The following is a 26888-nucleotide window of genomic DNA, read 5'->3' on the forward strand; positions in this document are numbered from 1 at the left end:
ACTCGGTATGGACTGCCAGCATCACCACTCCAGCAGTGTCTGTCAAGGCTCCATGTGCGTGAGACTGGGAGCACCAATTTGCAAATTGACGGGATAATGGAGTTCAGTATCAGGTCAATGCAAATGCAGTCAGAAGCACTATACACAGCTGACCTGAAACACTCAAATCTACACTGATCAATAGGCAGGGAGCCTCCTACGCTGGCAGCCAATAGAGATGAAGAGCAAGACTCTTGTTGAGCACAGGCCCTTCCCACCAGATAGGGGCCAGCACAGCGCATTCCTACCCCCATAAATGTCAGCAGAGATAAATGGAAAGTATTCGCTGAAGGTTGGGAGATGATGAACAAAGCAAGCAAACAGCAGCTCAAATTGTGAAGACATAAAGATGGCAGATGCAGTCCTGAAAATATAGGCAGAGTGTATTTTTTGTCTTACTGAACAGACTGGAGAAATGGGACCAGTCCACCAGCTTTTATATACACATTACAGCTTCCAGTGAAGCTTAATTAAAACAAAGGGGTGTGCACATTATGGACTGCCAGTCCATTGAGTCCATATAATGAGATACTATGCACTTTAATACAATGCCTTACTTCCATTCCTTACCTTACCATATTACTGCCTGCACCCTTAAACAAATGCAAAAAAATTGAACTCTGTTTCTATGATGCACAAGCCCTACTTACAAGCTAATATTGTGTTTGTGCCTTCTTTGTTTTGTGCTTAGTGTTTTGTCAAAAACATAACATCTCTCAATAGGCCTCACTTTAATATGGCAGGAATCAATAATACAAATAATAGGTGCATTAGGTCATTTAGTAGATGCCTTCATCCATAAACACTAAACAAACACTAAACATTTTGTAAGTCTTCTAATAAATAAATAATAATAATATACAATGTTAGTGCGTCTGCTATTAATAATAATGATGTTGTACGTGTACACAGCATTATAATATATAGCCGATGTATGGTTAGAAATTGCACGTTGTCTTTTGCACTCTGAATTTGCTGGTAAGACTAGAAAAAACTATAATCAGAAAGCGAATCCCTTACATGTGTCTTCAAGTTGGAGAATCTCAGACAGGGATTTGTTCTCCGTCAGTAAACCAGGCAGCCGCGGCCGGATTCCTGGCGCCCTGATTGGTTCCCTTCGAGCACCACGTGGTCTCACACGCCCCCTGCACGCCCCCGACACGCCCTCCTGCGTCAGGGGGAGCGCGCACGTCGCCTTATGCTGAAAAACAACTGCCAGCGCGCACCCGCGACCCACAACACATCCACAATATAATTTACTGACTATGATACACTTTTAATTCGGGTTTCTTTCATATATTGTATTTTATCGGAAGCCACATGTGGAAAATAATGCAAATCAAAAGCAAAATGAAACATAGTCCATAATCTCCACATTTAAATAATAACTGAGAGTTTCCTAACAGCAGCAAGTTCCTCATTTGCTTAATGAAGTACTTTATGAGAGAGTTTTAGGGAGGCTATTAACATCGATCAAGCAAGAGTATGCCACAGGTGCTCAGTGGGGTTGGATACACATCTCATGGCTGGGCTGGGAGCTGTGACATCCTGTCTATCCTAGCATCTCTGGGGCAGCATCTTCCCTAACAACATATTTGTGTGCACCCTTAATACAGATAGACAGAACTCCTTGAAGACTCTCAGTGTACAGTATCGAGCAGAAGAGTCTTTTCATGGCTCACACTGTCTGTAAAATTCAAATACTGTATGTAAAGTGAGCCAGGGCATTCAGACAGTTACTGGACATGAACCCTAAGTCTATGTGTGTGTGATTTTCAATTGGTCCCTGAAAAGGTGTCCTAGTATACCTGCTTTTTTGTGATTGTGACAATACTAGGACTGCTAATCACATCCTCACACTGTATGTGCTTTGCTGTCTTGTGCAAGGGAAAAGTGTAGCATTGCATTTCCTCCACTCATATTGTTTCCAGTGCTCTGCATTATAACAGGATCTGCGCACCTATGCCAAGTGTCCTTAAACTGGATTAGTGATGCTTAAAGGCGATTCCTTAAGTTATATGTGCTCATGACCATTGTTCCAATTTGAAATGTCGGTCGGTGTGTTTTTTGGGGTTGCGAACTCATCATTGATGCATACTGTACAATCAGCCGGTGACAAGTTAAAACAAGACACCAAAGATAGTATTGTGCAACCTGAACAAATATAATTAAAAAGCAAGTTAGTAGCCTACAGTTAATTCATGGTAGGCCTACAGCAACAGAGCTACAACCAATCAAGGACAATATGAACATTCATATATGGCGAGGAAATGCAAAGAGATGCCCTTCAGAACTGCGATTGAAGGAATGAATGCACACATGAATAGACGGTGATTGGGGATTATAATTTTAAGGTGACTGCGGGGAGTTGACTGGTGTTTAAGAGGTGGGGGGACGCGGCTGTACTGAGATGTATGCGTTTCACACAGACTAGCAGAGCGCTCGCACAACCCCGGGCACCTCACTGCGGCGCGCGCAGCCACAGCCCCCTCCCTCGCGCCGCCGCGTGCCGACAGCCGCCGCTCTCGCGCTGCCTTTTAAAGCCCGGGGACGGCATGAGGACGGGCAGAGCGGCAGAGCGCAGCGCAGAGAGGAGCAGCTGCGGTCTCCACACGCATTTCGTTTATTTTTTTTTTAAAGGATCCGTGTAGTTGTTAGCCCCTTCCCCCACCCGTTCCTTGTTTTCTTTTTAAAATAATTAGATTTCTCACCTCATAGTTCAATATGTACAGGTATCTGGGGGAGCTGCTCTCCCGCGGAGCTGGCAGCGCTTTGGCCTCGGGATGCGTCGACTCTGCCTTGCCGGCTTCCGCGTCGCTCATGCGGATCCGCCACTACAGCGAAGCCGTCGGGGACAAGGAGGACGACCCCAACTTTTTCAAAATGGTCGAGGGTTTCTTCGACCGCGGCGCCAGCATCGTGGAGGACAAACTGGTGGAGGATCTGAGGAACCGAGAGACGCCGGAGCAGAAGCGGCACCGGGTCCGCGGCATCCTGAAGATCATCAAGCCCTGCAACCACGTCCTGAGCGTGTCGTTCCCCATCAAGCGAGACAACGGCGAGTGGGAGGTGATCGAGGGGTACCGGGCCCAGCACAGTCAGCACAGGACCCCGTGTAAAGGAGGTAAGCGAGGCGGATCGAGGCGTGGGGGGAGGGGGGGTGCACTGTGATGACAGCTGAGGGCGGAGAGAGGCACCCCTGCCGCCCCGACCCAAGCCTCATGGCTCAACCCAGATTGAAATAATAGATCTGTGGTCTCCATCACTTTCAATCAACCAGAGACATGTGTCCGTTTCAAAACAACTGTCCACTGACATTTTAACGCATGCGTAATTCAATTACCTTTACAGAGAAGTCAAGACTCTTTTACAATGGTTTTAGGTGCATCCATACATGCATGCATATTCTTTATTGAAAGATCGTCATTGTTCTATCAAGTTTTTACAATTATTAGTTGCATGCATGTTTCTCCTACAATAAGGCGTAGGCCCTTGATCCCTGCCCTACAAAAAAATGTTATTTTGGGTGATTGGGACATGTTTGCTGTTGTCATGGTGATTTCATAATAAACCACCCCCCGAGAGTGGGACAGTGTGTGGCGAATGGAAAGTTTGCATTTTTTCGATGCAGACCTTCAGTGTAGAAAATGAAAAGCGGTTTTGGGACTGCAGAAGCACCAGTGCAGACTGAGAACTCCCAAAGTATAATAGTGTTGAATTGTTTCCTTTAAGAATTGACTTCAATGTAGAAAAAACAACAAAAACACCATCAGTGTAGCACCAGCTGTTTAAGAGTTTGACAGTCTGTTTTGGCCAACCCCCCTTCATATGATAGCATAGTGTATGTTTTGAAGTTGCAGCCGAGGCCTAGACTGTTTTGAATGATTGCAATGATTTTTCTTTTTATGCTGCACACAAAACACACCAACTTTCTCCTTCATGCATTTTGGCAGAGCTGCCGTGTATTAAAAGAAACCGGAAGTCTTGCAACCTATTATCCTGAACTTGTTTACTGGTACACTCAGGACTGGAATGACTGGAGCCACAGAGACTTTTGGTATTTGTTATTTGGTTGGAGTCTTCATCCAAAGCATCCAAAAAATCAACACCTCTATTGCATTGGACCTCTAAAGGAAGCTGTAAAAACTTTTTACAATGCTCAAGTTACATACCATCAGAATGTATACAGTGGAGCACAAATACTGTACAATAAGACTGCAACTAAGCATGGAAAGTTTATATTCGTTATGCTTAAAATAGTCCGCAAGTAATGAAACCAGAAAAACCAAAAGGTGCTTGTGGTTTGTCTTCCATGGTGGCCATTTGTTGCGAATTGTTGCTGGTGATAACCGTGGATAGGTTTGTAAAGCAGAGAGATGGGTTAGCAAGTGCATGGGAGGAAGAGGAGAGGTATAGCTTGGTGGCCAGATGAATATGCACAAATAGGATGGGAAGGAGTGCAAAGAGACAAAGGGTTGAAGATTGGACAAGGTGGAGTGATGGCTAGAAAAGGAACCTTAAAATATTAGCAAGCAGACATAGACTGTATATACAGTACATAATAAGGTCATTGGGTCCAGGTGTTGAGTAAGGGAGAGTACATTAAAAACAACAATTCCTGTAGATGTATCCTTTCATGGGGATTGTGTGTGGTTACAATAACAGGAATGCAGAATTTCCAGCAGAGCCTTTATCTTTTAGGGCACTCCCAATGCTGATTTATTTAGAATCAGACATTTTAATTTAATACTGATTAGCTGTTGCTAAGAAATTAATTGAATTGTAAATGGGGAAATCTGATTCTGCATTTAAACATTCATGAATAAAGACATGGGTGCCATTACTGTGAGGTAATCAACGGCCTGAACCACTGATTTGTTACACCACGAGTTTCCACAGGGCATGATGTGAAGCAATGATGAGGGGGAGCAAAGTGAAAGCAGGGTGGCAAATCCAAGGCAGTTGGCCAGAAAAAACATTCATCACAACCTGCCCAATGTGAGAATGGATTTGTAGAGTGGAAAGTTGGCATAGGTTTTCTATATCAGAAGGACAGTGTGGCTTTTTCTCCTGTCCTATACCCCTGTGTGGGTTGCTATGGTCGGGAGTTTCACGAAGGTCAATTTGATTGAAGGTGTCTTCCAAGATCTTACACAAATGCTAGAGGAGCCTGACTTTGATTATAGGCAACACAACGATAGGTCAATTCCAGTTTTCCAATCCAGTTCAAGTCCACTTCCAGTAGAGCATATTATGTGAATATCTCTGAAAAAGGGAATTGTTACTGAAAAAGTGGAATTGACCCCAATCCTCTTTGTTGTGGTTTCTCACTAAATCAGCTTTCATTATTAAACCACAGGAGTTTCCCTGAACAGAGCACTTGCATACGTGCTCCTGTACCACATGGAAAATGGTTGAGAAACTTTGAACAGTGTAGGGACTGAATAGATAGTCTTGCCTCAAGTCGTTTGCAAATAATCACCTGTTTGGGTTGCAAGCACTGGTCTCGGGTGACCTGTTAGTTTTCTAACAAACTATTACGATGTAAGAGAAATTTAGTTTATATATAATAATAATAATGAGCGTTGGGGGTTTCTTCTGTGTGACTTTAAGTGCACAACATCCAAATTCAGTGGCACATTCAGTGAAAAAGTAAGTGTTTTTCCAAGGGAAACTTGGACTGAGGAGTATCCGTACTGGCCTGTGGTAAAATTAAGCCACAATGGAGAAAAGTCAGTCTCCTTTGCAGTTAGGAAGGAGTTAAAGAGAGGGCAGCGATGGCTGGAGCGGGCTGCCCTCTGGCCTGCTGGGGAGGGGTGGCGGGGGCAGCAGTGCCTGCTGGTTGGTAGACAGGGCTCAGACGCAGGACGGGTCAGCTTTGGCAGAGATAACGGAGCCTAAGGACAGCCCAGGCTCTCCTGTTTGTCACACTGATGACAGAAGGGTGGAGTGTGTGAGTGTTGGGGGAGGGGGGATGTCAGAACCTGCAGAATTAATTTCATGGCTGTTATTTTAAGGAAGTTAGATGTCACTTTCCATAACTAGCTTGAAAGAGACCAGCGATGTGGGAAGCTATACAACAGAGTTTCTTTGATTGTTGTCTTGCATAAAAAAGTGCCAAGAGATCCTGTGAGTCTCCACAGGGCTGTCCTGCAGTGATCGTCCTGCCCTACTCCCTGTACCCAGGAAGCACCCCCCACTCTGCTCTTGACCCCTGCCTGAGACCCTCCCACAGAGCTACACACACAGTGCCAATTATAAACCTGCACAGCTCTCCCATATGAAAAAGAACAGCTGCAGAGACTGTCTCTTGTATTGCGCCGAGTTCAACCTCATGGTTTATTCAGTACTGAATGACACGCATTTCAAAGTTGATTAACCTGTTTTGCCATCATCATCAAAAGACAGTGCAAGAAATTATACTTTAAAAAGAAAAACTCTCCACTGTGCTTCGCAGTTTTCATTTGGAGATTTAAGGTTCCAATAACACACTTGAAATTTAAAGTAAAACAAAATGCTCCCATGGCTAAACTGAGCACCTGGCCAAGCCTGGGACAGGTTTATTTTGTAATTTGTCCCTCTCCACGCAGTGACAAGGCCAAGCCTCCAGAGTGATGCAAATACTTAAGGTGTCAAATGTCATTCCATGCAAAAGTGGGGGGGGAGGGATATGTATTTGTTTTAAAGTGACAATTTGAAGACGGCACCCTTTATCTGTCTGTACTGAACCATCACTCTCCATTAGACACGCCCACTTTCCTTGCTGCTGTTGTTGATCTCTCTTGAAAGGACGATCTGAGATGTGACTACATTAGTGTTTATTCTAATTAGATTAATCACCGAGGTGACTGCCTCATTGGCGGGCTTCCTTGCAGCGTAACCTTTGACTCCTGGGGGTTCCGGTTCTCTTGCTACTGCATACTGCTATCCAGGGACAGCCTGTGTTTGCCTTGCATGAAGTATGTCAGTAACAGATTGATCATATGTGTCGGTAATTAGTTTAAGATGGTCCAGTGTAATTGGCCGTCTCTTGCATTTGCATGTTAAGGTCTCACTGAATCTCATTGAGTGGGAGTTTCACACTTCTTTATTTAAAAGGATTAAAAACTGGGAGTCCAGTGCCGAAACAACCTTGTGCTCTTTTCTGGAGTTCAGATACGCAGATTTGTTTGGAATGATTACACTGTTATTGGGAATTGTTGATTTCTTTATTATTTTTATTTCTTGGCAGACGCCTTTATCCAGGGTGACTTACAACATAAGTCTTTCCCTTTCATTAATTTCATGCAAAATTGCACATAACCCAAAATCTCTGCAGCCCCAAAAAACAAAGGACAGGATAGGATTTTCAAACCACGAAATCCAAACATTTTCATTTTTGTAAGAGGAGTTTCATTTATTTAACTAGCCTAAATGCAGAAGAGTGATGCCAAAAAGGGGGAAAAAATAGTTTCAACTGACTAACAATTTTCACCAGTTCTGACGGCATCAATTTACTAGTGTATAGCGCTTCAATACACTTTCCTGTAAAGCAAGCCAGTCTGAACCGCACCCAGTGTCTGATCTGCCATCTTTTTCCTTTTTGAAAAACACACTGAGTGGTGGTGTTTGAATAGCACAGGAAGTGAGTCATGGTGCAGGGGGGTTGGCACCGCTGGCTCCCTCACACAGGAATCTCTCTTCCCTCAGAGCTCCGGTTTAGACATCCAGCAGCTGCAACCATTTTGTGTTTAAACAGGATCACATGAAGGAAAAACAAAAACAAACTTGCAATGGGCGTGCAAGTCAGGACTTCACTGCTGAAACAGACAAACAGTAGAGTGCATTTTGTAGAAGATACTTTGTTACTTTAAAGTTGATTTTTATCCCAATATTTTATTTATTTGAGCTAACTTGAATATCTATTGGACCCTCAGTATAAACATCCACCTTCCATACACTTCATAAGCTTTTTTACTTCTAGTGCATCCAAGCCCCTCTCCCTCTCACTGCTTAGCCTCTGAAAGACCCTGGTTCTGCCCACCTGGCTGCCTGGGTCTATTCTTTTCACACAGCAAAAAGGAATGTTGCACGGTGGGATTTTACAATAGCAAAGCAAACTGAATACCATTCACTGTGTTTTAGTATAATAAATCTGCTTTGTGGTGAATGGCAGATAGGAAATACTGGGAATTACACTAATACAATGTGAGATTTTCTGTGCATCAATGCCCGTTCCTTGTAATGATGGTATAATAGCTGTCTGTGCTGTGTAGGTAAGTGCACTTCTTAACGCTCGCATCTAAACTGGCAAGCTGTTGATTAGTTGGCTTCCAGCGGTGAAGCGGTGTCGTTGCTTGCAGCACCTTGCGCCCACTCTCATCTTCCAGGGAAGTTCTCCTTGCCACGCTGCTTGGCTCCCAGTGCTGGAGATTCAGGCACAGGCCGGTCAGTGCAATGGCTTTCCTGGCTCGGAAGGCATGTATCTATTTTTCTTTTTGGAGGATTAACGTGGCACGATTTACTGTTTCTGTGGTGGCCGAGACTAATTCAAATGGACTGGGCCTGCGCTTGTTCTGGCTGCCAGCAGGCTTCATGAATGCACCGGGAGGGGCGGGGCTTCAGAAAGCGCACAGCCAATGAGTGAAGAGACGCTGTGATGATGCCCAAGGCACGCTGGCAGCCATTTCAGGGACAATATTATTATTAAGATAAGGGGGGGCGCTTCAACCTGTCGATGATTTGTTAAATGTGTATAAAAAATCCTATGCACCCTGTAAACAAACAAGCTAGATTTTTTAACCGCCCACTGCTCTAGTGGATTTCTGTTTGTTTACATTATTAACATTTTCACAGTAGAAAATAGGAAATAGGTTATTGTATGCCTGATGCATTCTGATGTGTTCACACTCCAGTGCATTTCCTGGATCCATAATGATGTTGTGATTTTTATTCTATGCCTGCCTGCCTACATGAGGAGGTATTTTGCTGAGCTAGGCTGTACAAAAATGTAGCTAAAGGATGCCTCAAGACTGGAATTGGTTCTTGATTATAAGTAAACCCTTAGAATGAGAAATTGGTAATTGGAAGTGGGCCTCTTTTTGATCAAGGTTTATAGATCCCTTCTTGTTTTTTGTAAGGATAGTTGTTATATTAGCTTGGTGTTATTATCAAAAGGTCTGCATTTTCAATCCGGTCGCTTTTCAAATAATGCATTTGAAAACCTAAAAAAAACAAAAACAAACAAACATGTATTTGAAGATGTCCCATGTCTAATTTGTGAGATGAAAGTGTACACAATCCACTAGACGTTCGATCCACCACCCACTCCCCTGTCCTTTGTGAGATTATTGTACTCCGTGCTGTAAACTGACATGAATTGAATGGACACAGGGCACCATTAACTACCTGACTTGAGGTTATTGCTCCTCAGTGAATTTGTCTTATACTGCATGCTTTGCATTTTTTCCCTGTTGGGAAAGTGTGCTTAAATGCTCAAACTTGACCAATCAAAGATGGCCTGTGTTGTACAGTTCCTCTGCAGCCTGCTAGTCATGCACTCTGCTGTACTGAACAGTGTTTTGCTATACCTGCAATTTGATGCTGCTATGCAGGTAAAGTAGAATCTGCAAAGTGCTTGCTTCACTTTCCAAGCAGTGTAGCCCTCCAAGAACACATGCTGTTGAAATTGAATCCATATAGAAGTATGAAACGAATGTGTGCGAGACATAAGAAAAGGACTACAGTAGCAAGTAATGTCAATTAATTCTGCAGAGCACAAAAATCCCATAATTGGCAGCTTTAGAAACTTTGGTCCCTGACATTATTGGAACCACAGGGCTTAACAAACCTTTTCTTCTCCTTGCCAAGTGACACACAAAGACAGTCCGGAATGCAGTTTGCTATGTGTGGAGAACTGTATTCAACTGCTGGTCTCGCCACGTCTAATTGCCTGTGTCTGTTGTTTTTCAGGTATCCGGTACAGCACTGATGTGTCTGTGGATGAAGTAAAAGCTCTGGCCTCCTTGATGACATATAAATGTGCAGTGGTTGGTGAGTGTCCGTGTTATTTGGCGAGTTTTCAATTTGAAAATGTTAAAAGATGCTTATATGCTAGAATCAAACTGGAAGAGTGCTATAAATCTTGCTTAGACACTTAAACACATAAAGATGCATACAACTATAATTTTTAGGAACCAAGACATTCAAAGAAACGCCCAAAAACCAAGGTTGCTTTCCACAAGTTAAGCATTTGATTGTATTTCCTGGTTATTTCAGAGACTGGAGCACTGATTTGCAACTCCCATATTCAAGAGTAAGATTACTGTTAATCCAGGCTTGTTGAAATGGTAATTGATTGAGTTGAGAAATTTTAACTTAAGACGCCCAAAAAGTGCTTATTTTAGTAAAATAGAAAGCAGTACATTTTCATAGCAGCACAGGTTTGAATCTGCCTTTAGCTCATCCCAGCCTCCAAGAATGCTTAAAATAAATCTAAGTCGCCCTGAATGCTCAATGTCAATCTGTCGCTCTCAAACAGGGAACCATGTACATACAATTTTCTGATCAGTGCTTTATAAAGCCCTGGGTGTAAAGCATTGGGTGTAAATCGCATCTGTTTCGTTTTGTAGATGTACCATTTGGAGGAGCCAAAGCGGGAGTGAAAATCAACACAAAGAATTACTCTGTAAGTGCCTTTTTTCCATTGAGGTGATCCATTGATTTACATGGGTGGTGATTGGATTAAATCCCCTTTCCTTGCTTTTGTTGCATCTTATACCAATATATTGTTCAGCCCTGATAGAAAGTGCACTTTTAAAACATCATAATTCATGAGATCTATATGACCTTTTCAGTTGTGTTCTCTCAGACTCTATCTGCTGCTGTTCAGGAAAGAACTTTGCCACTGCAGGGGGTTTGTAACTGGCTCTAGTTACATACACTCGGTTTGCATTACATAGTAAATGGCAGCCCCTTTTCCTGCTTTACACACTTCTTAAACCTCAAAAGATGCAATTCCAGAATCTCATATGGGAGCTGAATCACATTTCAGTTCTAGCAGTTATCCCCTGCACCACCTGTGGCTTCTAGTCTTGTTGATTCTCAGAGTGTGTCACGTCCTCTGGTTACTGCGAACTCCAGTCCTAAAATTAAAGGTTAACGCGCCACATTTTGGTTTCAACCAGCGCCTTAAAATAGTTTCCTTATCTACAGTCCACTGTACCAAGAAAAAATGTGAATGCCCAGGGGGATATTTATGCCATTTTGATGAGCTTCAAACAGCATTTCATATGTAATGTAAAAATAAAAAGATGATGTATTACAATAAAACGTTTACACAGGGATAAATGAAAGGCTGTTTTCTCAGTTATAATGTCTTCTGAAAACAAGTAAAAACATTATTTTAATGTTTATTTTTTGTCCCCGTGTGTTGACACTTCTAGTATCTCTGGTACCTTGCATACTCTTCAGGCATCCTAATATGTGCTCACTCCAGTCAGCACTTTCCCTCTCCAGAAATGGCTCCTCTGCATTGAAAGGAAGTGAAACAGAGTTTGCTTTGGCTGTGCTTTGTTCCCGTTAGATGGCCTTTGTATTCTGTCGGCTATGAAGTAATAATATTCTCTGGACTCGGGAGCAGCCTAAAGGGGGAATTGAAACCCTATACATGCACCCATCTAAGACTGGTATCCTTCCAGTAGATCCAAGCTTACTGTTATTTGTTAGTTGTATAGATTTAATGTACAGTGAATATCCCTCTATTGACCATAGTTCTGCCGACTGCACAGTGTCTGTCATTTCCCAGTGTGAGTGAGCCAAACCTTTAAATATGTTTCCCCGTGGCCGATGGGTTAGCCCTGATGGCAGAGATCAGGAACTAAACTGCCGATCGTTCCAGCTGACTGGGGATCTCTGAGAGCCTGTTGTCTCCAGTTCTTACAGACCCACCCCTCTCCCTGAGTCACACTGGGCTGTTCTTTATTGAGGAGTTTAATCTGTGGAAATGGGTAATCTGCTTTTCCTTCTGATCTTAATTGAGATACTGTTAACCTGTTGTGTCCCGTTTCTATACATGTCCTGAGGAATGCTGATCGTTTGAACAGATGCACTGAAATACTGTTATAGTATCGAGGCATTTGAATCTGACCTTTTTGTTTTCCTCATCTTGCAGGACAGCGAATTGGAAAAGATCACCAGGAGATTCACCATCGAGCTGGCCAAGAAGGGCTTTATTGGTGAGTTTCTGAATCACTGGTGAAGAACAGAGGAAGAGATAGTGTTTTTCTTTGTGGGAGGTGTAATTGTGGGTGTACCCCGGGGAGGATTGTGTAAATGAGCCCCCCCCTTCCTACAGAGCTGCTAGACACAATGATAAGAAGCTCAATAACAGTGTCAGCCAATAGATCGTTCATATGGCGACTGAAACCACTTAAGCTCAATTGTAGAGTGTAGATTTGCATGTAATTTATATACTTCAATTATGTTTTACTTTATGCTGTCTGTAGTTTGGAAAATTAGGTATTATTAGGTCACTAGCACTGCTGTAGGACTGTATTGGAAAGTGGGGAAAACTACTGCTGGGAGTATTTGTGTGGCAACAGAAAACTGCATTTGATTTGCATTATAGCCCAGCGCACTGTGTGCATGTCATTTTAATGAAGGCTTTTGGGAACACAATTTAATTTCATACAATACAACACCAGCAAAGGACTGCAAATGTCCAAACACAGAACTGATTTAATGATCTCGTGAGGAGCACCTTTTGGATGGAAAACCATTCTGCACAACCTTTAGCAGACCATCTCTAAACCAATCTTCTGCAGATCAGGAATGTGCAGTGAAGGGAAAAAAAATGAAGTATACTGCATTGGTTGTGACATAATTCTGACTACTGTCAAAAGATGTATTTGAATTTATTTCCCTTTGTTTTTAAATAAAGGGACCAGAGTTATTAAAATACATGCGTGGGGCACAGTTCCTTTGAGTATTGCCTTATAAATACAGGTGACCCCCGCACTTATGACCTAATTGGTTCCTGCAGAGCCGTCATAAGTCGAACCTTTATTTCCATCAGTGCAATCTTATAATTGATGGTTCTGTTCCTGGAAACCCATGTCATACCCTAAAAATACCAACATCGTCTATGGAAATGTAGGAAAACTAAATTAAACTGTAATGTATACATTTACAAACCTGTATTAACTAAAAACCAAAAACGTTCTATATATTGGTTTATTCGAGAAGATGAGGGGACTCGGTGTTTCAGATTTGCTCATCTCACTCTAGAAACAAAAATACTTGCGATTAAGCCCAGTAAACACAAAACATTTTCAATTGTTACCACCATCACAGCACATGGAAAAAAACTATCCATTTATCAAAAGAACATTTCTCAAAAGAACGCCTCCATTACAAGCCAAGTTCTTCTCAACATCTCTTAATGCACTGGAGGAAAAATAGTAATGGCCTCTAACTCAAACATACACGCATTCTTCCACATAACTTCATTATTTAACACATTATACCTGTGGTTCTGTGTTTAAATGTGAGCTTGTTATTGTGTACAGTTGCAGGTCTCACACTCCCCAAGGGTATTTTCTGATGTGTGGTTGTAACCAGTTTCCAGTGCAAGGGAGACACGTGAGCTTAGAGAGACGTACGCTGAGGGCAGGAATGTGAAGTGCAACCCCGTGGAATGTAGCGGGGGGCTATAAATACTGTAAGACCCATACCCTGTCATGGCTCGGACTGCCTTGCCTAACCCGGGGGGGAGCATGTGATTTGGGCTGGGGAAAAAAATAGCCCTCCCCTGCTCTGCTTTTAGAAAGCGTACACGGCCTCTCTTCCCGTTGGATAAAAGCCCTCCCGACAGGATTGTGCTCCGGATGCCTTGACCGGTAACCCGAGCTGCTGTTCTTGGTTACAGAGGTCAAGGGTAGTTAAAGCACATGACTCCCAAGTTGCAGAATAGCCCCAATGCTACTGTGTGAATTGGCTGCTTTGGTTTTCTTGTCCTGTCTTGAACCCATCAAAGAGTTTGGACACCAGATAAGGGACCAGGATGTAACTGTCTGTTATCTTTAAAACACAAGAACTAGAAAAACTCACTTCCTTTGCCCGGTTGACTGTGCTGGTGTATTATTGCTGGATTTCTTCTACCAGTTCCGCCCTAAATATCGTCTCTCCCTTTCCCTGACAGGACCGGGCATTGATGTCCCTGCCCCTGACATGAGCACAGGAGAGAGGGAGATGTCCTGGATCGCTGACACCTATGCCAACACGATGGGCCACCATGTGAGTAATGTCAAAAGCAGGGCCCTTTTGCTCTTGAGCTTTTACCCCTTGTCATCATCTTAGAATATTTCTGCGTTTTAAGCACAAACTCCTGCTGAAGAAGAATCTAGCCAAGTGTGGAAGCAGACAATTATTGCTATGCTTGTCCAAAGCCTTCCCCTTTAATACATTTCTGTTTTCACCAGTTCTCAGGGTTTTGTGATTGTGAAATGTCCTGTAAAAGGAAGAGAACTTGCCATTCCCTCAAGTTTCTATTATAGTTTTAGTTTCAATTCCCTCCCTGCCCCCAACACGAGTCTTATCTGAGTCACACAAACATTACAGGTATTGGCACCTGGAGATTTAATGAAGGAGAATAACAGCGTGCAATATGCCATTGGGACAATAAGTCTTGGGCTGTAAATCTTCAACCGTAGATCAGATTTTCAGTTCAAAACCTCAATGTCAATGGAGGCTTTGCAGTAAAGAGCGATCCTAAAGAGTAATTAAGTCACAGTAATTGCATCAAGAGAGTCCCTTCTTTCCAAATCAAAAGCCAATAGAAACTTGGAATGCATAGTGCTTTAACTATACGTTGGGAAGTTGATTAACACACCGGACAAATCCTGTAGCAGAACTGCATGCTGGGAATACCACGTCCAGCCGTTTTTACTACCTCCCCAGGCTCCTATATAAACATCCCCGTCTTGCTTGGTTTGTGTATTTGCGGTATTTGTGTCCCGTCTGCATTGACTGAAATATGCATCATCCTCCTGTCCTGGCAGCGCAGTGGACAATCCTTGTGTGCGTAAAAGTTGAGATTTAGGTTCTGCCAGCTGTGTAGGATAATTCCTTTGCACCTTTGCAATAGCGTTGGAGACTTAATCTTCCGAGTTATAGCCATGAGGGATCAGGACTCAAGTGTCACTAGAAGTCTGATAAATCTCAGAGAAGCTTGAGGGACGTACATGTGTCATGTACATGTTTCCTGATTCATTGCAGGAATAATAAAATCCGTGGGAACCAAAATCGTTATTCGAATAACCACAATATTAGCAGTTTCTCTTTCCTCCTGTTAACTAAAATGTTGTTTTTGCAGAAGCGCCAGTTTCTGCGTGACCAAGCTGCAGCTTTCCTGATAAAAATGCTTAATAAGGGAATTTCGACCCTATCAAATAAAAAAATAAAAAGTTGCACCAGTGTTTCCGGACCTTGACAATACTATCACCATGGCAGCTGAGGAAGTCCTGTCAAGAATCTGCTATTCTCATTTCTAGTGACTTGTTCCCATAGTAACAAAGGAGGGAGAAACTGATCTTCAAAGTTAGAGGGGTGTCCTGTTGGAGAGACCCTTTCAAAGCTGGTAGGCGAGTCAGATTCAACCCCGGGTAACCTTGTTCCCAATGCAGAAGAACCTGTATTCAGATTTTAAGGTGGTGTTCAAGCAATGTGAGGTTCTACCAAGGCTTTATTCAGGGATATTGCACAGTTCTGTTCACTTCGGAGGTACTTTTGTTGATGGTGGGGCTCTAAATAATGCAACTGTAAAGTTATTGTTGTTCATTTTAAAGGGCAAAGAGTCTGCACTTGCTGCCCTTAATTGGGTGAAATCCCATTTCTCACTGCTGGTTGAACGCCTGGCCTTATCTTGATGAGCTGCTGAGCTGCAGACCCTAGACAATGCGGCTCAGTGTTTGTCCACGCTGTGTAAAGGAGCGTTTCCTTTGTATTCGTCTTCCCAGTAGTCAGCTGGCCAGACCTTGGCCTCATGCCGAGCTCAATTTTGTGTTTCCGCATCTGTGGGTCTTTAGGAAGAAATTGGCAGTGCTTGGCAAAGTAAAATGGTCCGCAGTTGGGCGTGTGTGTGTGTTTTTGGATAAATGCAGCCTATGTAAGTGTGGCTTCCTAAACCCAGCCTTCACTGTCTGTTTCCAGGCAGAACTTTTCCATTTGGCTCGATCTGTGTTGCTTTGCAGCGGGAGGTGTGGGAAGGAGATGGTGTTTTAAAGATGGCGTTTACAGATGAGTCACTAAACCCCATCCCCGAAATGCAATACCGCAAGTGACTCAAAGACTTTCAGCATTAATGTGGGGAAAACTATAGCTTAATTAAATTCTGTTTTGATGACTTTTTAATCAGATGACTCTGTTAATGACTCTGTCATTAGCTTTGCACAAGGGAATCGCCCACTTTTAGACTAAACCCGTGTGACTGAAATCTGGAAAGAAAACCTCAAGTTTTAACTGACGGGCTGGTGTTGCCAGGCATCTGACCCCCTTGAAATGTAAAGTGAAGCAGCATGAGCCCTGAATATATGACAACGGTGTGCAATACAGTGCTGCCTGCCTCTGACCACGGTATTTGTGTCTGTAACTGCCATGAAGGTCACTCGCCATCAAATCCTCAAAGAATGGATAACCATATATGAAGACGCCATTGTCTTCTATTTGGGATTAATAACTAAAACCTGCTGTGCTGCCAGCCTTTGTCACTCATTAGCCATGTATGTGACCACCAGAAACTAAATAAGAAGGAGCGTTTTAAAGCAAATATCTCAGTTAAGCGGTTTAAATCATCTGGAGACTGAAATCTGGAGGCTTCATCCAAACAACAGTGACCTTATGTGACTCAAAAGCAGCTGTGAGACTAGACGGTGGGTCACGATGCAGCGAAAAACAGCCCCACAAAGCCCTGCATTCACACGGCACCTTCCCATCTGTATATTGACTCTGGAAGTCTGACTGACTGTTTTATAGCCTATTGTACATGGGATCATTGTTTGCATGCAAAAAGCAGCTCTTCCGTCCTGAGTTAGTGATTGAATCTGTCCCTGTCGTTTGCCATTGCAGGACATCAATGCCCATGCCTGTGTGACCGGGAAGCCCATCAGCCAGGGAGGAATCCATGGCAGGATTTCGGCCACCGGTCGCGGGGTCTTCCACGGCATTGAGAACTTCATCAACGAAGCCACCTACATGAGCCTGCTGGGCATGACCCCTGGCTTTGGGGACAAGACCTTCGTCATCCAGGTACAAAACTCTGCTTGCTAGGAAAAGCTTTAGCCCTTCCAACTCTTGATAGTACAGTTAGTGAGCCATGATAGGGAACAAAATAAACAATTTCCTGCTGCAGGGGAGTGTTTTTGCTTTAGTGATTAATTACAACCATTTTGAAGGTTTAAGTTCTCCATTTGTTTCTTTGACTTGTAATTAACTGCATCTTAACACTTAAAAGAACTGACAAAGATTATGATTTTTTGCTGACTGGTCTTCATTTTCTGCTTCTTTGGCAGTATTGTTTGTGAAGCTGCTGTTCAAAGGTCAATGTCCAGTGATTTAAACTGTCCAATCAGGAACACTCGCAGTAACTTCCTTTTCCTTACAATTGTTTCAGAACTTTTCTCTGTTTTACTGAGTTAAGTACCTGCTTCCCCTTTTATGTATTATCAGGCTGACTACACTGATGAATTGGGTGACTTACGAGACGCCTCTTGAACTAGAAAAGGTTATGCGTTGTAGTTTCTAGTATATAAGCAAGAAGTCATCAGTGCTTTAAACACTATAGGCTTTACTGGAGTCTTAATGCGTGGCAAATTAATTTCATGCCTGGAAAATCCATTGCTTCTGTTGAGGGATTACATCAACTCCAATTTAATTTTCTTTTGTGGGGATTTGCTGATGTCTGCAAAGAGATTTCTTTGAGTTCATAAATAGTTTCTTCTGCGCATTTCAGCTGTTTGTCAGTCAGCTGCCTTTGACCAGTTTTCTGTTAGGTCAAAGCTGAGCAGCTGCATTAGAATTCATATAAAACTTAAAAATAGGGAATATGAAAACAGTGCAGACCTGTAACATGTAACATGCGGATCTGTAACAGCCCATGTTAGTGTAAAACCATAGTGCTAATTGACTCCAGTATACTGTGCTTTTCTCACGCCGTTTAATGGGCCACAACCAGTAGGATGGTTTGTGTTTGAGGATGGGATTATACCGTTAAAATCATTCCTTTGTGACAAAAGGTACTGAGTAACCACAAGGTGGCAACAGTGTCATTGCAATGCCAGTATAAAATGACAGACATCCCCAAAAAAACTGTTGGCCTGCAGCAAAAAGAGCTGGGTTTTTGCATACGTTTTAAATGACATAAAAAGTACTAAAGTCAAAACAAAAGCATAGAGGAATGAGAATGGGTACTTCTTCCTAGATAAATATTGCAACAGCTTTAATTCACAGTAAAAACTAAAAAAAAAAAAAGTCTTGAAGTCATTTAGCAATACCTTTTATCAATGGCAACTGAAATGGTTTTAAAAACCGTAACGTACAGTGTCCTACACAACCTTACCATTAGAGTGGTGTAAACACGGTGTGTATATACATTAAAACCATACAAACCTACAGTGAATCACCATAAGGGCACAATAGAGGACCAGGACTCTGGCAGCTTATTCCACAACTGGGAGCTCAAAGGCTGCTAGGAGAGGACCTCAAGGACAGTTTTCTCCTCCACCCTCATGACCCTCTTCCTGTCATGGTCTCCCCTGGCCTGTCGTCCAAGCTCCTCTGACCGCATGTCCGTTTCTCCCGACAGGGCTTTGGCAACGTGGGCCTGCACTCCATGCGCTACCTGCATCGCTACGGGGCCAAGTGTGTGGGAGTGGGAGAGGTGGACGGCAGCATCTATAACCCCAATGGCATCGACCCCAAGGAGCTGGAGGACTACAAGCTGGTGAGAGGCCCTGCTTTTCCCATGAGCTGTACCAACGCTGAGCCACCACACCTTAAATGTTATACTTTTATTGTATTCTTACTCTTCACTGGCTTGGGACTTTTGCAGTCCAATAAAGTGTAGCCACAGTGCCATCTAGGCAGTCAAAGACAGTACTGCAGCTTGTTTTTCATGCTCCCTTTGCTACTGCACTGTTTTTTATTATTTTTCTGGAGACTTGTTTGTGTGGCTGTATTTACTGTAGATTTTTTTACCTAGACTGTGTGGGGACTGTAGTTTGTTTGTATCCTGGTATAATTTACACCTTTGGCTGACTCCCCTTGTTAGCACAATTGGGCAGCGCTTGTGTGAGGTAGCAGCATTAAGAGGTTGACATCTAAATCGACCTTCACCTCCTGGCTCTTTCAGCAACATGGAACGATTGTCGGCTTCCCCAACGCCACCCCCTACGAGCAGAGCATCCTGGAGGCGGACTGTGACATCCTGATCCCGGCCGCCAGCGAGAAGCAGCTGACCAAGGGCAACGCACACAAAATCAAAGCCAAGGTGAGGGGGCAACCAGTTCAGTTTGTCAGATGCATCATGAAGGGTACACATCATTGTGCTCTTTCTGAATGACTGTGATTGTCTGATTAGGATGTTAGTGTGGTATAATTGTGCCTTTGTTACCCTGAAGAGAAACGGCAGTAATGTGGTCATTCTAACTTGACTGATCGCTCGGCATTGAAAGAAGACAGTCGTTGCGTGCTGCTTTGGTTGTTTTGTGTGAATAAATGTCACCTTTTTCTTGAACAATATGTGTAGTGACTGAAACGGATGCAGCCCCAGTCCTTTTTGTTTTGGGAGTCGTATTTCAAATGTTTCTTCGAGTCACACTTAAAGAACTTGTACATGAGACCTTTGCAAATCCCAGTCACCAGAAAGCAGACCTGAGAACCGGCTTATGTACTGAGTCCCTGCCGTGTCTGTTGTGTGTTGCAGATCATTGCCGAAGGTGCCAATGGCCCCACGACCCCAGGTGCCGATAAGATCTTCCTGGAGAGAAACATCATGGTTATTCCAGTAAGTCCTGCAGAACAACTCCAGAAGCCAGAGCTTTCGAACCCAGTCTGCCAGCATATCTGTTTTTAGCAGTTGACGGCTTTGTGCATTTATTGCTCTAGTGATCCCATAAAGGTGGATGAATGTTGGGCATCCACATTCGCCTTTATAATTAGGCATTTAAAATCGATGTTGTGGGCTTGTATTTGAAAGGCAGTTGCTTTTGCAGTTGCGTATTAGTGGAGGGTAATTTCTGCGTATTTGACATTTTCATTGATATTGTTACTGTAAGGTCAGTACCATTATAGTTTGCTTTTGCCTTATTTCAATTTTCCATCTTAACACAAATCTAAATATTCCATGAATATTCTCTTGAACTCGAATTATTGAGTAGTTGAACTTTAAGTGGTTATCAACTGAATATATTAAACTGGCCATGCAATCACAAGCGTTGATGCAAATATGGATACATGTTCTGCATTAAAGGACCACGCCTAGGTGCCTGGCTTTCTGAATTAAGAACTGTTGTACTGTTAAACGAATGCAGCCTGTCTTTGTGCTTCTCTTGAGTTCTGCCCTTCCTCGTCCTGCTGAGGGACAGAGAGGAGGCAGACTGGTACGCCAGGCAAACCTAGCTGCCCTTGTAGTCCCTGAGGGCATCGTTCTGGCTCCTGACTCAGCAGTGGCAGCCGCGCTCAGCGCAGCTCGGGACATTAATCACCCGTGGGACAGCAGGCAGGCAGGCAGGGAAGGTTAACATGTAATTGCAGTCGATTAACGCTGCGGCAGAGCCCAAGCCTGAATAGCTGCCCGTCACGCGACTCCGCCGTGCGATCAATTAATTGATTGTTCTTCAGCCAGCCCATCCCGTGCCAGAAGGGAAATTATTTTGTTGTTTTACCCACAGAGAGCGTCTCTTGAATCTCAAACTGCAGTCTTGGTTGAAATGTTCTGGAGAAAGAGATTGCATTAATGCTTCTAATCAGAGGTGTAGTCGAGGGCATATGCTGTATGCCCACGTAATTTGAAGGGAACTTTGTGTATAATTTATAGTATGCCATTTTTATTTTAAGTAGTTTTTTTCTTAAATTACATTTTATAGGAGTGCTTCAAGAATCTTACCCTGATGATGTGTAACATAGCAACACAGATGACCGTATGTGCAAAACAGTCCTTACGAGATGATGTCATCATACATCATAAAGAGAACCAATCAATCCCTTCAGTGTTGTTCAGAATCTTTGCTTATCCTTAAAGCTGCACTTGTAACATCCTGTTGCCTATTCTATAGACTAGTGTCCTTCTGGCTGCTCGTGTGATTTGTGTAAATCTGTTGTGCAGGACATGTACCTGAACGCTGGTGGTGTGACGGTGTCTTACTTCGAGTGGCTGAAGAACCTCAACCATGTGAGCTATGGCAGGCTGACCTTCAAGTACGAGAGGGACTCCAACTACCACCTGCTCAGTAAGTAACTCGCCCAGCTGACCGATTCCTGGCCATTGGTAACTCGAGCGATGGCCGACAAAATATTTAGTTGCACGGGCTGAAATCTAGTAAGGATTATTTTATTTATGATGTGTCTATATTTGATAGACTCTGCTTATTGTTTTTTGTTTTTTCAGATTCAGATTTCCTGAATACTCTTGCAGCAACTTGCTGTTGCCCCTTTATGCCACTAGGTGGTGTTTGACACCAATTTAAATTACAAAGCATCCCTGCCGTCATGTGACCAGATATGCTGTGTCCTGAACAAAAGGGCATCTCTTTGAAGCTGAATTTAATCACACTTTCACTCTTGATAAAGCCTGATAAATTGTACAAATTTGGCAGGCTTTGGTGACTACTGTTTTGTTTCCCTACGGCCCTTGAAAACATGACACTGTGTCCCGACCTGCAGTGTAATAAATATGTGATCTGGCCGCTGCGTGTCCTGCGCAATAGAGACGATCACGTGTGCCTTTCGGTCTTTCTCTCTCTTACCGCACCATCTCACTGCTCTGCACCATCGCATTATCAACAGTCATGTAAATTAGATGTTCCAGGAAAAAGGGTTTGGCCAGCACAGATCTCCTCACGTCCACAGACACCAATAGAAACTGAGTGTAGCCTGATCTCCCCGAATGAGCCTCTTTAATGACTCCACTTACACTGCATCAATCAAAGAGCAGGTGAAATTAAAGTCTGGGAGTTTCCCTTTTATTGGTTTTAATGATCGGTGTGGCCGTGCCTGGACTGGTATTGATGAGGGAAGAAAGCTTTTCAACCTTTTTATGATCTAGATGTCGTCATAGTTTAAATGCATGACTATATATGTTTCTTCATGGCAAGAAAGATTTGTTTTTGTTTTTCCTAATTGAAATATTAGAGATGCATTTACAGGTTGTATTCCTTTATTATTGATTAAATGCTAGGTTGATTTTCGAGTGTAAAGAATCAGTTGGGCTTCAGCAGCAGATGACGAAATTAAATCCGTCTGGAACTGGTATCCATTTTGTTTCATCCTCCTGCCGAATATAGTTTGATCATCTTAAAACGCAGGCTGCAATGATGTGCTTCCATTCTTAATTGGATTGATTTTGTCCTAACCCAGGGTCAGCCAGCCCTCTATTACATTAGTGCCACAGCCTATAGACCCCAACTCCACTAAGTTTAGCTGACACACAACAGACAGGGTGCTGCCTCTGAGGGAGGGAGAGAGATGCTGCAGGATTTCCAACCCCTCACATCGCAGCCTAATTCTAAACCTCTTCTATAGTGTAACATTTTCCTATTGAATTAAAGCCTTTGCAAGCAGTAATTGTGTATCTTTTTGCTGTGGAACAATGTGCCCGCCTGGAATCCTGAAAGTATCCTTTGTGTCTCCGTCTCTTAGTGTCAGTCCAGGAGAGTCTGGAGAGGAAGTTTGGGAAACACGGAGGAACTGTTCCCATCGTGCCCACTGCCGAGTTCCAGGCCCGAGTAGCTGTGAGTATATGCCCAGTTCACTGCCTCTCAAACGCTCCTCATATTTCCACATGAGACCTATCCAGAGTCTGCTTTATTCCTTTGAACAAAGAGCCAGTCTCTGAACATGTTTTTATGGTTTGTTTTTCTACTATACCCCAAAGGCTATGAAACTGAATAGTGTTTGGTCTGATTTCCACCCTTTTGTTTTTGTGTTTGGCTTTACTAATGAGCACTTGATCTTTTGGGAGTACACTGTCTCTTTGTTTCGTGAAATCAATCGTAGGATCCTACTTTGAAAATTATTACTATTTATTATGTCTTTCTTTAGCAGGCGCCCTTATCCAGGGTGGAAAGAAAGAAATGACACAACTGGAAAGCATTGTGTACATGAACCAACGAAAATGTTTAAGGCTTGAACCTAAAGTAGACCTCTTACTGTAATGTAAGATATGTATGTAACCCTGGTTCAGCTGTAGGAATGCTGGAAAAACATGCTTTCATTGCAAGGTCAGGTGTGCAAGAATCAGGTTAGACGACTGAGATTTGAGTAACAAGAATCTATTTTGCTAATCAAATTTTTACGATGCGCTCAGATTTCACTCCTGTAGACAACGCACCGTGCCGTTTGGGCTGAGTAATGGGGTGTGGGGTGGCACAGGTTCAGTCACTACAGGTTAGTTGCTCAGTGAGGGGAGGGGAATAAAACAAAAACGAAAACAAACGCATTAACTTTAATGGGCGTTAAAACCAATGCTGCTCTGCTGGTTAATCGAGGATTTGCCCCGCGGCAGTGAAAATAAAAATCGGGAAAATCATTAATTTGCAGTTGCGAGACCTTGTGATGTGCTAAGACAAACAAAACTCCGAATGCTGTTGCCCACATTTTCTTTAATAATTTATCTTTCAAAATCGGTGAATGTGGAGAAGAATATTGCTTCTGTCTTCCTGTTTTGCCTGCAGTAAAACAATATCAGGATATTTTTTGTGTCGGGCACTTTTCAGGAATTGGCTGAACTGATTTAATCTATAGGTAGTATAGTCCTGGACAATTAACTAACAATTTGGTAACAAAATTTGTTTTGTGTAATATAACCAGAGTATTAAATGTGAAATAATGATTAGTTATTGAAATAGATATGATATCTACATTGTATTATGAGTAACATCTTTCAAAGATTCTTAATATGTGGAGTTTGGTGACATGTTTTCATAAGGGTAAATTATCAGGTTAATATGTACAGATCGGGATAGTATGTTCAAGATGCTTAGTCTACACACTGGTTAATACAAAAAATGTATGGTCAATGTATTTCCTCTATGGTTGAGCTACAAAAGTTGTAGTTAATGTATAAACAAATTCGTATTTTCAGGATTAAAATAGAAACATAATGTTTAATTTATTGTCAAGAGAATTTACCAATACTCTGGTTCCCTTTTATAAGCGTTATGAATGATAACCTCCCATCGGTAAGCTTTGTTCCATGCAAGTCTTAATTATCTGTTCACAGGGTGCTTCTGAGAAAGATATTGTCCACTCTGGCCTGGCCTACACCATGGAGAGGTCCGCTAGGGTAAGTGTGAAATCCCCGGTATTTATACAGAACCAACACATTACCACATGTGTGGAAAGGTCTCGCCGTCGCCTCGCTCACTTTATTCTGTGTATTATAAATCGCATCTGAGTAACCAGCCAATCACAGAACAGCAGTTCCAAAAGTTCCTATATCTTACGTTGTGCATAAATGTCATCCTGTACATAGTAGGATTTTAGGGGGATTGATTGTTTTCCCCACTGTAAAGATGTGTGCGTCTAATCCTGACATTACTCATTCATGGAAAGTTAATAGGTGCGTAAGCCACCCTCTCTAAGCTTTAAGATCATAAAGTTGTACAGGAGGTGTTTCTTGTGGTGTCTCTGCCCTCGCCCTGAGCCGGTGCGAGTCCTGCCGTCGGTATGTGTGGCTCATTCTACACATTCCAGCTGTGCGTGTCAGTCACTGGAAACCTGTTCACAGCTGCAGAGGCTGTTGGGACTGGTTGGGGCAAAAGGGGTCAGATTTTTCCACCCCTCTCTGTCGTGCTCGGCTGTCCCAGACTCCCCATCTCTTTGTGTTTCTCCCGTCTTGATGTAGTGGCTGGCAATCCTAGCTACCCAACGCTGTCTGTCTGTGTAAGGAATTTAAATATATTGAAACCAACATTTTTTTTTTTTTTCCACACTCGCACACACACTTTATTTTCCCCCTTTCTCTGATATGGATATGTCATTTGATCTACTGCTATGAGTCATGGTAGTGGTGTTGTTCCTGCTTTTATTATTTTGTTTTGGCGCACCAGCTGTGTCTCGTATTCCAGTCGATGTTTGTTTGTCTGAAGTGGTTTCCATCGATGCACCTCATTGTATTCTATGCAGTGCCGTGGATTCTCTCGTGCTAATTCTGCATTTATTTTTGTCTCCGTTTTTAATAGCAAATCATGCGCACTGCCAAGAAATACAACCTGGGGCTGGATCTGAGAACCGCTGCTTATGTCAACGCCATTGAGAAAGTGTTCAAGGTGTACAACGAGGCCGGTCTGACTTTCACATAGATACCTCTGTCCGGCCCTGCCTGCCCTCTGCCTCTTCAGTTCGAGGATTCCCTGCCCGCCCCAATACAGCCTTTATAACATATCAAGCGTTTACATATTATGTACCATATGCTGTCTGTATAACCATCAGAAAACTCTTCTGTTTCTTTTTTTGTGTACCAGCGTGTTTAGAGATGTATTGTGACAGATAACCTTTGTTCTGAGAGAGCCCAAAGCTAACCTGTGATTTTATAAATCTCTAGATTATTATTTTTTTTTAGTTTTTTTTGTTCATTTCCTTCTGTATCTCCTCCATAAGGATTTATTTTATTTTATTTTCCATCCCAGGTCCTTATCAGACTCCATTGTATGCTTTTATAAAGTTTCACACCAAAACAGATTTTGCGGTTAACATGGCTTTCGGCTCCACCAAAGTAGCCCAGCGGACAGAGACGCGGTCGAACATGTGCAGACCGGTGTCCCGTCGGTCAGCTGACGTTTGATACAGGTAGTAAAGATCAGGGAAGGAGAGGGAGTCTCAGAGCTTCTATTACTGGATCTATCTGGCACAGTTGATCGGTTTTAATGGCTATTGATATTTTCATTATATTTTGGGGGTTTAGTGTTCTTATTTTTCAAACCCTATAATGGATTGAATTGAAATTGCCAAGTTGTTATCAACACAGTGCACTTTTGTTTTGTATTACTTTGTATGCCTTAGTTTTTAATGTTGGAAAGAGCTTTACTCTAGTGTAAACCAGACGCCTATAAGCAGTTGCAGGCGCATCATTAAAAATTGAGTAATTAAAACGACCTCATCTGCAAGTGGGGCCTCCAGGTTTACTGTAATTTTATGTAGACTGTTGGTGCACTTATGCTGTGTTTAGTTCCAGGTTGAAAGACGCACTTCTCTGAAATGATAACCCCCCACCTATAAGTACTGCTTTGGGCGCTACATTTGTTCTGAATGTTAACTGTGTAAAAGTTTGATCTGTACAGCTTATGTGGAAAGCTAGACAGGCTGGAGAGAGAATGCATATGGGAACAAATCTTTATTTTATTTTTCTGGTTTCTTCTTGCCATGTGAGCCTTGATCTGAACACTGCTTTGGGATTATTGGTAAATTTGTAATGCTTTTTTTTTTTTTGGGTTAGAATTTTTTTTTTTTTGTCCGAGAAACAAATAAAAACAACAAAACGCACACTGGTGGGCTTTGTGTCTTGAAGAGTGAGTGGGTTTGAGTGTCTGAGAGCAATGGGGATATGGGAACAAAGAGTGAGAGGACTAACTATGCTTGCTGCAGTGTTAATGCTGTGC

The 26888-nt window shown here is 42.7% G+C and overlaps 1 protein-coding gene across 1 annotated transcript; it reads left to right on the plus strand.

The window, feature by feature from the left end:
• The first annotated feature begins 2590 nt into the window (after positions 1–2590).
• Positions 2591–26772, plus strand: LOC136715592 (glutamate dehydrogenase, mitochondrial). The gene is made up of 13 exons (XM_066692855.1): positions 2591–3163; positions 9991–10071; positions 10650–10705; positions 12191–12254; positions 14219–14313; positions 17143–17322; positions 18878–19015; positions 19424–19561; positions 19997–20077; positions 21398–21521; positions 22930–23021; positions 24512–24574; positions 25473–26772. The coding sequence occupies exons 1-13, from the start codon at positions 2764–2766 to the stop codon at positions 25590–25592; spliced, it is 1632 nt and encodes a 543-aa protein (XP_066548952.1). The 5' UTR covers positions 2591–2763; the 3' UTR covers positions 25593–26772.
• Positions 26773–26888: the final 116 nt, after the last annotated feature.

Source organism: Amia ocellicauda, chromosome 20 (genome assembly GCF_036373705.1).
Source record: "Amia ocellicauda isolate fAmiCal2 chromosome 20, fAmiCal2.hap1, whole genome shotgun sequence".
Taxonomy (NCBI): domain Eukaryota; kingdom Metazoa; phylum Chordata; class Actinopteri; order Amiiformes; family Amiidae; genus Amia; species Amia ocellicauda.

Excerpts from the sequence above, each read along its gene's own strand:
- LOC136715592 (XM_066692855.1), top strand. The coding sequence starts at position 2,764 with ATGTACAGGTATCTGGGGGAGCTGCTCTCCCGCGGAGCTGGCAGCGCT. Across the intron at positions 10,706-12,190 it reads TCAACACAAAGAATTACTCT|GACAGCGAATTGGAAAAGAT; the intron begins GTAAGTGCCTTT and ends CTCATCTTGCAG. Across the intron at positions 20,078-21,397 it reads GAAACATCATGGTTATTCCA|GACATGTACCTGAACGCTGG; the intron begins GTAAGTCCTGCA and ends TCTGTTGTGCAG.